General features: G+C 44.2%; 1 protein-coding gene across 1 annotated transcript in view; it reads right to left on the reverse strand.

Moving 5' to 3' along the window:
* The window catches only part of ACSBG2 (acyl-CoA synthetase bubblegum family member 2), a 119,354-nt gene that overhangs the window by 20,728 nt on the left and 87,892 nt on the right, over nt 1-10,734 (reverse strand). Inside the window, exons 8-9 of the mRNA XM_007954492.1 lie at nt 7,960-8,080; nt 6,815-6,898 (exon numbers count right to left, since the gene is read on the reverse strand). Coding sequence (XP_007952683.1) covers nt 6,815-6,898; nt 7,960-8,080 — 205 coding nt within the window. The remainder of the gene's footprint in view (nt 1-6,814; nt 6,899-7,959; nt 8,081-10,734) is intronic.

Below are 10,734 nucleotides of genomic sequence, written 5' to 3' on the forward strand. Positions count from 1 at the left end.
TTTTTTTTAAAAAACAAAAACCTTGTGGAGTAGTTCCACCCTGCCACACATGGGGGCACCATGAGTGGGGTCAACTCGATGGCAACGGGTTGATTTTTCGCTTCACCTGAGCTTGTCCGTCGCTTTCCGTAAAGTGCCGTTCTCAGCATGGAGACCCTGTGAGTCAGAATCTACTTCAGTGGCAATGGTGCAGTGTGACCTACTGGCACAGAGTGGGTGGAGGCCAGGGATGCCGCTCAACAGCCAACAATGCACAGGATGCCCCCCACAACCACGGATTATCCAGCCCCACTGCTGACAGCACCCAGGCCCAGAAACCTTGCCATGCATGACCTCTCTACCAAAGGAATCTGAGAAGTCATTCAGCCTCAGGGGTTATGTCCTATGGTGGTCACTTTTAACCTTTGAAAAGTCTGTGATTCTGAACTGTACTCTTACTTAGATGTCGTTATCCTGGGAATCATATATACATTTTAATTACTCATTTTATTTTGTTGTCGTTGTTGAGAATACACACAACAAAACCCCACTAGCGCAAACCCACTGCCACTGAGTCAATTACAACTCACAGTAACCCTGTACATACAGCAAAAATATACACCCATTCAGCAGTTTCCCCCTATACATCAATGACACTGGTTACAGTTTCCAAGTTGTGTGGTCATTGTCACCCTCCTTCTCTGAGCTGTTCTTGCCCCATCAACATAAACTCCCTGCCCCCTAAGCTTCCTATCTGACCGTTCCAGTTGCCGTTGTCAATCTGAGCCCTCAGATAGACCTTAAAAGCGCACAGTGCTCAAGGCAGACATCCCTTACTAATTGTGGTGATTAAGCTGTGTGTCAGCTCAGCTGGGCCTGGCTGGGCAGCTGGATGTCGTTCTTCCCCATGATGAGCTGGTAATGAGCTCCATGGTGGAATCTACTGAGAGCAGTTGAGTAGCTGTCTTAGGGATGGGGTCTGCTTCCAGGGTATAAGGAGCATTGAGAAAGGTCTCTGAGCTTTTGGCAGACTTGAAGCCTGCATGTAGCTGAGTCGTTGTTCAGCAGTCTGCCATGTTGTCTGCCGATCCTGGGACTGTTTCTGGACTTGAACTTGTGGCATGCCGTGTTGTGTGATAATGTTGGGAATGTGCTTTTTCCTTGTTGACCTTGCGTTTGTCATCCTCAGCAGTCACCAGTTGCCTGAGTGAAGAGACGCCTCCAGCTCCAGTGGGCCAGGAGCAAGAGGTAGCGCTGAAGCCCAAGGTTGAGGGGCTTTCCCCCAGCCCCTAGGGCTGGCACCTTGAACCCAGACTTCAACCTCCTAAACAGTAAGAGAACAAATCCCTGTTTGTTAAAACCATCTCATTTGTGGTATTTTCTGTTAGAGCAACACTGTTGTTGTTGTTGTTATGTGCCGTTGAGTCAGACCCGACTCATAGCAACCCCTCCTTGGGTTTCCGAGGCAGTATCACTGCAGAAGTGGATTGCCCAACCTTCCTTCCGAGGAGTGGCTGGTGGGTTTGAACCGCCCTGTTAAGCTAGCTACACTTTGTTTGGTTTTAAGAAGATTTCAGGAGGGAGTATGTAAATTGGCATTTCCATAGCCATTTATGCTGTAAAAAGCTAGTAAATGTCTTGGGCAGCCAGAAAGGGCCATTGCCACTCTCCTTTCTACTACTTGATGGGGGTGAAAACAAACTCCCCGGCAATCTCAGCCTTCTGCTTTGAACACTGCGGTGAGTGTCTAATTTGGGGAAATTAATAGGAGCTTGTCTTGGTCCCTTGTAATTGTTCTGCCCTGGCTTCTGTGAGATATGACACGTATCTTTCAAGAAACATGAGACCAACAAGCAAACAGACAAAACCAGCCCTCCCCTCTTGACTCTAGAAGGTCCTTGGGAGAATGTATTTTTCCAGGAATGACTGTGATAAAATTTATCACCTCACACACTGTTCCAGAACTTTGACTGTCGTCCTTTAAGAGCTGGATTCTAATCCAAGGTACAGTTAGTCTCTATTCACCTGGAGCAGCCAACAGAAGAGTCAGGAATACGAGGAGGAAATGAAATGTGTGGCTAATTGCTTCCATGAACAAATACTTCCTTTGCCATGAGACTAGAACTGGATGGTGTCTGGTTACCATTACGGAACATTTTGATGAAACATTCTATAAAGGAATCTGATCAAAAGGCAGGAAATTTGGAACGGAACTCAAAAATTCTCATGGAATCCAGACTTTATGAAGCCGAAAAGCCACTGTGGTGGCTTGAGTGTTGCTGTGAGGCTGGAGGCTACGCCACCAGTACTTCAAATACCAGCAGGGTCACCCATGGTGGATAGGTTTCAGTGGAGCTTCCAGACTAAGACAGACTAGGAAGAAGGACGGGGCCATCCACTTCTCAGAGAATTGGCCAGTGACAACCTTATGAATAGCAGTGAAACACTGTCTGATACATTACTGGAAAACTTTATGAACAGCCCTGAAACACTGTCTGATACAGTGCTGGAAGATGAGCCCCTCAGATCGGAAGGCACTCAAAATATGACCGGGAAAGAGCTGCTTCAGAGTAGAGTTGACCTTAATGATATGGATGGAGTAAAGCTTTCAGAACCTTCATTTGCTGATGTGGCACAACTCAAAATGGGAAGAAACTGCTACAAACATTCATTAATAATTGGAACATGGACTGAATGAAGTACGAATGTAGGAAAATTGGAAGTTGTCAACAATGAAATGAAACACATAAAGATTGATATCCTAGGCATTAGTGAGTGGAAATGGACTGGTTTGGGCCATTTTGAATCAGACAACCATATGATCTACTATGCTGGGAATGACAAATTGAAGAGGAATAGTGTGGCATTCATCGTCACAAAGAGTGTTTCAAGATCTGTCCTGAAATACAATACTGTCAGTGATAGGATAATATCCATACGCCTACAAGGAAGACCAGTTAATATGACTATTACTCAACTCTATGCACCAACCACCAAAGCCAAAGATGAGGAAATTGAAGATTTTTATCAACTTCTGCAGTCTGAAATTGACTGAACACGCAATCAAGATGTGTTGATTATCACTGGTGATTGGAATGCAAAAGTTGGAAACAAGGAAGAATCACTGGTAGTTGGAAAATGTGGTCTTGGTGATAGAAATGATGCCAGAGATTGCATGACAGAATTTTGCAAGACCAACAACTTACTCATTGCAAATACCTTTTTCAACAACATAAACGGTTGGACTTTGCCAGATGGAGTACAGGAATCAGATCGACTACATCTGTAGAAAGAGGTGATGGAGAAGCTCAACATCTTTAGCCACAATAAGGTCAGGAGCTGACTGTGGAACAGACCATCAACTGCTCAGACAAGTTCAAGCTGAAGCGGAAGACAATTAAAACAAGTCCACGAGAGCCAAAATATGACTTTGATTATATCCTTCCTGAATTTAGAGACCATCTAAAGAATATATATGATGCACTGAACACCAATGATCAAAAACCAGAGGAATTGTGGGATTACATCAAAAACATCATCCATGAAGAAAGCAAAAGGTCATTAAAAAGACAGGGAATAAGAAAAGGCCAAAATGGGTGTCAGAAGAGACTCTGAAACTGCTCTTGAATGGAGAGTAGCTAAAGCAAATGGAAGAAATGACAAGATAAAAGAGCTGAACAGAAGATTTCAAGGAGGAGCCTGAGAAGACAAAGTCAATTATTGTAGTGAAATGTGCAAAGACCTGGAGTTAGAAAACCAAAAGGGAAAAACACGTTTGGCATTTCTGAAGCTGAAAGAACTGAAGAAAAAATTCAAGCCTCAAGTTGCAATACTGGAAGATTCTATGGGCAAAATATTGAATGATGCAGGAAACATCAATAGAAGATGGAGGGAATACACAGTCACTGTACCAAAAAGAATTGGTTGACATTCATCCATTTCAGGAGGTGGCATATGATCAAGAACTAATGGTCCTGAAGGAAGAAGTTGAAGCTGCACTGAAGGAACTGGTGAAAAACAAGGCTCCAGGAAGCGACAGGATACCCACTAAGATGTTTCAACTAATGGATACCACACTGGAGGCACTTACTTGTCCATCCCAAGAACTTTGAAAGACAGCTACCTGGCCAACTGACTGGAAGAGATCCATATTTGTACCCATTCCAAAGAAAGGTGATACAACATAATGTGGAAATTATCAAACAATATCATTAATATCATATGCAAGTAAAATCTTGCTAAAGATTGCTAGAAGTATATTGGTTGCAGCAGTACATTGACAGAGAACTTCCAGAGGTGCAAGCTGGATTCAGAGGAGGACGTGGAACAAGGGACATCATAGCTGTTGTCAGATGGATCCTGGCTGAAAGCAAGGAATACCAGGAAGTTGTTTACTTGTGTTTTATTGACTATGCAAAGGCATTTGACTGTGTGGATCATAACAAATTATGGACAACATTGAGAAGAACAGGAATTCCAGAACACTTAATTGTGCTTGTGAGGAACCTGTACACAGATCAGGAGGCTGTGATTCAAACAGAACAAGGGGACACTGCATGGTTTAAAATCAGGAAGGGAGTGTGTCAGGGTTGTATCCTTTCACCATATTTACTCAATCTGTATGCTGAGCAAATAATCTGAGATGCTGGACTATATGAAGAAGAAAGTGGCATCAGGATCGGAAGAAGACTCATTAACAACCTATGATATGCAGACAACACAACTTTGCTTGCTGAAGGTGAAGATGACTTGAAGCACTTAATGATGAAGATTAAAAACTGAAGTCTTCAGTAAGGATTACACTTCAACATAAAGAAAACAAAAATCCTCATAACTGGGCCAATACGCAGCATCACAATAAACGGAGAAAAGACTAAAGTTATCAGGAGTTTCATTTTACTTGGATCCACAATCAACACCAATGGAAGCAGCAGTCAAGAAATTAGACATCATATTGCACTGGGCAAATCCTTTAAAGTGCTGAAGAGCAAAGATGTCTCTTTGAAAATTAAGGTGCGCCTAACCCAAGCCATGGTATTTTTCAATCACCTCATATGCATGTGAGAGCTGGACAGTGAATAAAGAAGACTGAAGAGTCAATGCTTTTGAGTTGTAGTGTTGGCAAAGAATGCCGAAAGATTGCCAGAACTAACAAATCTGTCCTGGAAGAAGTCCAGCCAGAATGCTCCTTGGAAGGGAGAATGGCCAGAGTTCATCCTCCCTACTTTGGTCATGTGGTCAGAAGGGCCCATTCCCTGGAGAAGGACATGCTTGATAAAGTGGAGGGTCAGCAAAAAAGGGGAAGACCCTCAATGAGATGGCCTCACACAGGGGCTGCAACGATGGGCTCAGGGATAGCAAGGATTGTGAGATTGGCACAGGACCCAGCAGTGTTTCATTCTGTTGTAGGGTCGCTATGAGCTGGAGCCAACGTGATGGCACCTAACAACAACAACAACAACAGAGGCTGGATGAACCCTTCAAACTGCTGCCCTGTGATAATTTGTAAACCTTAAATCGAAGATATCCCCTGAAATGGTCTTGAAACCAAACAGTAAGTTAGCTTATTTAGTTAAGAATGTTTGCCTTGAACATCATGCTGTTTGGAAGAATTATCTATATGAATTAAACTGACAACTGCACCTGGAAATGGCAGATAAGAAGCTTACAGGGCAGTGAGCTTTTGATGATGAGGGAGGAACAACTCTGAAACAGAGGGTGAGAATGGCTGGACAAGTTGAAGAATGGAATCAATGTCACTGAACTGGGTACCTGCTGAAGTTAAGTCTATTTCAACTCACAGCACCCCTAGAGGACAGAGTGGAACTGCCCCAGAGGGTTTCCAAGGCTGTCAATCTTTATAGAAGCCAACTGCCTCATCTTTCTCCCACAAAATGGCTGGTGGGTTTGGACCGCTGACTTTTGGTTAGCAGCCCAGCGCTTTAACCACATAGACATCAGAACTCTTTGATGTAGAGTTACGTCACATGTAGAAACTGTTAAATTGGTGTGTTTTTCTGTGTATACTTTCAATGACAATAAAAAGAGAGATAGAGTATATGGGCCCACCCTCGGACCCCAGCAGAGCTCTGTGGCTGCCTTGAAGGGTAGAGTACTGCAGAATCAATGCTGTGTGACGTCACAGGCCAGGTCAGAAATGGCAAGACGGCTTCCACCTGGCTTGCTCTCTCTCTTTGGAGAACTGAGCCACCATGTAAGACCTGAGCTGTCGCGGAGTCACTGTGCCGGAGAGATCATGTGGAGAGACCCCGAAGTGAAGGAGAACGACGACACTGGTGGAGCCCCCAGCTGCAGGGCCTGGACGAGGGTGAGGCGAATGGGGCACTCACCACGGGTCCAAAACTTACCACTTCACTAGTTGTCACTGAGTAGACTCCAACCCACCGTGACCCCACGTATGTCAGAGCAGAACTGTGCTACAGAGACTTTTCAAAGGCTGTGATCTTCAGAAGCGGAGAGGCAAGCCTTTCTTCCAAGGCTCCTGTGTGGACTCGAATCTTCATTCCAGAATAAGAGTTCCCCAAAGTCCCACCCACTTCCACTGCTCAGAATCCACTTCTTTTTGCAAGGCCCTGCCCACCCTTTGCAAGGTCCTTCCCACTCTCTTTACAAGACGTCACCCATTCCCTTCCAAATGTCCCAGACACTTCTCCTGGAAAGCCCCACCCACTGCCCCTCCAATCACACATCCCCTTAGGAAGACCCTACCCACTTCCTTTGCCCCACCCACTTCCGTTGGAAGGCCACACCCACTTCCCCTCACAGCCCTGTCTGCCGTGCTGGCAGCACACCTCGTCCACCCTCGCCAACTTACAGAGTACACATTGCTACCGCTCTCCTTCATCGGCGGCTTGTACTGGACAATCGCTTTTAAGGTCTCCAACTTTTCCTGTGGAATCTGAAAGAAAGTTCTGTGTGGGCCTCATGGCAACCCAGCCCTGGGAACGCCTGAAACTGAGTGTGATTCTGAGGCGTCTGAGATGGCCTCTCTCCTAGCAGCAAAAAAATAAAAATAAATAAAAATAAAAAAAAGCGTGGTCATCAAGCCGACTCTGACTCATGGCGAACCCATGGGTGTCAGAGTACAACTCCATTGGGTTTCAATGTCTGGTTTCTCAGAAGGTCACCAAGCCTCTCTCCAGAGGCACCTCTGGGTGACTCAGACCTCTTAACTTCCAGGCTAGCAGCCAAGTGCATTGACTGCACTCTCCAGGGACACCTCCAGGTGGAGTCAGGCAACCAAAATCCTCTACAAAAGTGGCTACATAAGTAGCTAGAGCCCTCTACCTCAAAAGGCAATGCAGAAACCCAAAGAGCTTGGACAACACTCATTCAAAGACATGAAAAGGGGGGTGGGGAACAGGAGGTAGACAAAATAAAATGTCACTGTACAGGAAGAAAGCTCAGCTGAGAAATGTCAGTAGGAAGCAAAGGAAAATTGTAAGTCAACATTGCAAGACAAAATTAAAAACAGTGAAGCCAGCACAGCTAGGAAGGAAGAGGACAGAGTAAACACAACATGCACTCAGGGAAGAGAGAGCCAGGTACCAGAGAGGTGAGATAGGAGGGGGTGAAACTGAGGAAGGAAATAGGAGAAGACACAACCATTTCCGGAATGAAGACAATGACAAGACATGAAGGAAGTGTCAAGGAGCCCCCAGTGAGAAAGAATTAAGCTTCTAAGAGAAAAATAATAAACAAGCAGTGTATATAAAACAATATATGAATGCATTTTGAATGGAGACTGAATAGGACATTAATATAAATTGGAAATTAAACTCCTCCACTGCAAAAGCAGCTTTGCCAGTTTTACCGATGTGATCATGGAGGACTTTGCAGATCCCGTGCATCGGGCAAACACCTCCCCTTTGGCATCTACCTGAGGGCAATCAGACACCCGACCGGAGCCCTGAGGTTCCCCTGGGTGACCGTGGCGGGCAGCGCTGGGTAGGGATTTACCGAAAGGATTTTCCGCAACTGTTGGTCATTTTCAACCACTAAGATGTTCACCTTGGCATTAGTGATGGCATATTGACAGGCTTCAGGAGAGTTGGTGACATAAATACCAACACAGAGGCCCCTGGGAAAAGAAAACACACGTGTGTATGTGTGTGTGCACTCACACACATACAACAAGGTGACAATGGCCTGCAGGGGGGTAGGGGAATTATATAAGTAAGTTCTGCATTTGCATCTTTGGTGTCAGGGTCCCTGCCTCGACAACTTAACAACAATGACAGCAAAATGGTAATTATGAGAGCGGAAGTTTCTGTGACGTCACCATGACATCAGGTAATGACAACACCCTCACCAAACCAAAACCAAATCCGATGCTGTTGAGTCGATTCTGGTTCATAGCAACTCTGTAGGACCGAGTAGAACTGTCCATAGGGTTTCCAAGGTTGTCATCTTTATGGAAGCAGACTGCCACATCTTTCATCCACGGAGCAGCTGGTGGGTTCAAACCCCAATCTTTTGGTTATCATCTGAGCATTTAACCACCATGCCATCAGGGCTCCTTGAAACCCTCACAGCAATTGTTAGAGCTGGGATTTGAACCCCACTCACCCGTCTGTTCTCTTCACTCACAGCCCTTTGTTCTTACTTTAAACCTTTCCAGTGGGTGTGTGGTGGTAACCCATGTGGTTTTATTCTTTTCTAGACCTTATTGGCTAATTCCCTTTGTGATGTTTCTGTTCAAGCCTTTTTCCCAATAAAATGTATACATTATCAAATTGTATAAGTTCTTTCTAGCTTCTAGATACTAGTTTCTTGTCATATATGAGTTTTAAGAACATTTTCTGCAACTGTGGGGCTTGCCTCTTTATTTCCTTATTGGTGTCTTTTGATGGGCAGGAGTTTTTAATTTTAATGAAGTCAATTTTAATTTTTAATGAAGTTTTATCAACATTTTCTTCATGACTTTTGCTTTCTGAGTCCTGAGGAATTTTTTTTGCTACCCCCAGATTGTGGAGATAGTCTCTATGATTTTTTTTTTTCTAGAAGGTTTATACTTTAACTTTTATGATTACGTCTATAAACCATCTCCACTTAATTTTTGTGTGCAGTGTGAGGTAGGGATCAAAGTTCACTTGTTTTCCATGTGGTATCCAGGTGTCCTAGCACCACTGTATTATTTTGGCACCTTGGTTAAAAGCCAATGACCATGACTCTATTTCTGGGTTCTCTGTACCATTGATCTATTTATTGTTCTTTTGTTATAATTATGTGAAATAATTATCCTCATTGCTCTTTATGAGCACATATAATTTGCTGAGCATCATGATAAGGGTTTAGTATCATCTTGTTGAATCTGTAGCAGCCCCAGGAGGCATGGATGCATGTTGCTATCATGCTTACTTTGGCAGATAAGGAAACAGCAGAAGACCCAGGATTTGAACTCAGGTCAGATCTGCCATCAGAGCCAATCACTTTATCACACCACACCTCCTCTTGGGCTTGGGAATTCACTCAGTCCTGGAAAGTGGGGGCAGACCTCTTTATTTGGGCTTTTTTTCTCAACTCTAAGATACAGGGAATATATGCTCATTAAGCAATTTGGAAAATAGGAAAGAAATACTGAATGAAGAGATATCAAAAACCAAACCAGTTGCTGTTGAGTGATTCCGACTCAGGGCGACCCCACGGGGCAGAGTACGACTGTGCTTCACGGGGTTTTCAAGGCTGTGAACTGCTGGAAGCACACCACCAGGCCTTTGTTTCGAGGTGCTTCTGAGTGGGTTTGAACTGCGAACCTTTAGTTAGCAGTTGAGCGCTTAACCGTTTGCGCCACCCAGGGACATAGCATAATATTAGAGGGTCCTTAATCTCCATGTTCAGACATACTGTAACTGATGTTAATATTCCTTTCTAGGCCTTCCCCTCAATTCCTTATGGCAGCTGTTGGTGTTGTTATCTTGAATTAGGCAGATCTGCGTTGGCCTCAGCCTCTTCCACTCAACACTGTGTGAGTCTGGGGAAGGACATAGCATCTTTAGGTTCTATGTCATCTTCATCATCCTTATTATTGGGGATAATAATAATGTCTGCTGAATAGGGGTACCTGTATGGACTCATTGAAATAATACACTTGAGCAAAAGGCTAGCAGATAGTTACTGGTATATTATAGTTTCCACATTTATTTTAAGCATAGTTGGAAACATACAGTGCATAAATATTTTATACTTTCTATTTTCCCTTTCAGGACCTGTGGTGGCATAGTACCTAAGGCATTTGACTGCTAACCAGAAGGCTGATGGTTCAAACCCACCAGCCACTCCATAGAAGGAAGGTTGGGCAATCCACTTCCGTAGTGATACTGCCTGGGAAACCCAAGGAGGGGTTGTTATGAGTAGGACCCAAATTGATGGCAGTCAGTTTGGTTTTTTTGGTTATTTTCCCTTTCCCTTCTAAGGATCTCTGGTAGTTCAGTGCCTAAGGTATTTGACTGCTAACCAGAAGGTCAGTTCAAATCCACCAGCCACTCCACAGAAGGAAGATGGGACAATCTACTCTTGTAAAGATTTACCGCCTCGGAAACCTAATGACGTTGCTATGAGTCAGAATCAACTTGATGGCAGTGAGTTTGGTTTGGTTTTTCCTTCTTATACCACAGAAAACACTTAAAATGTGTTCTTCAGAGTCATCATTTCAAACTCTGGCCCAGAAGGCACCCTGCAGTTCTGTCCCCAGTTGCTCAATACTTAGGTTATTCCTAGTGGTTTTTTTTTTTT

The sequence above is a fragment of the Orycteropus afer genome, unplaced genomic scaffold (assembly GCF_000298275.1).
Source record: "Orycteropus afer afer isolate SDZICR_OR568_19922 unplaced genomic scaffold, OryAfe1.0 scaffold00461, whole genome shotgun sequence".
NCBI classification, from domain to species: Eukaryota; Metazoa; Chordata; class Mammalia; order Tubulidentata; family Orycteropodidae; genus Orycteropus; species Orycteropus afer.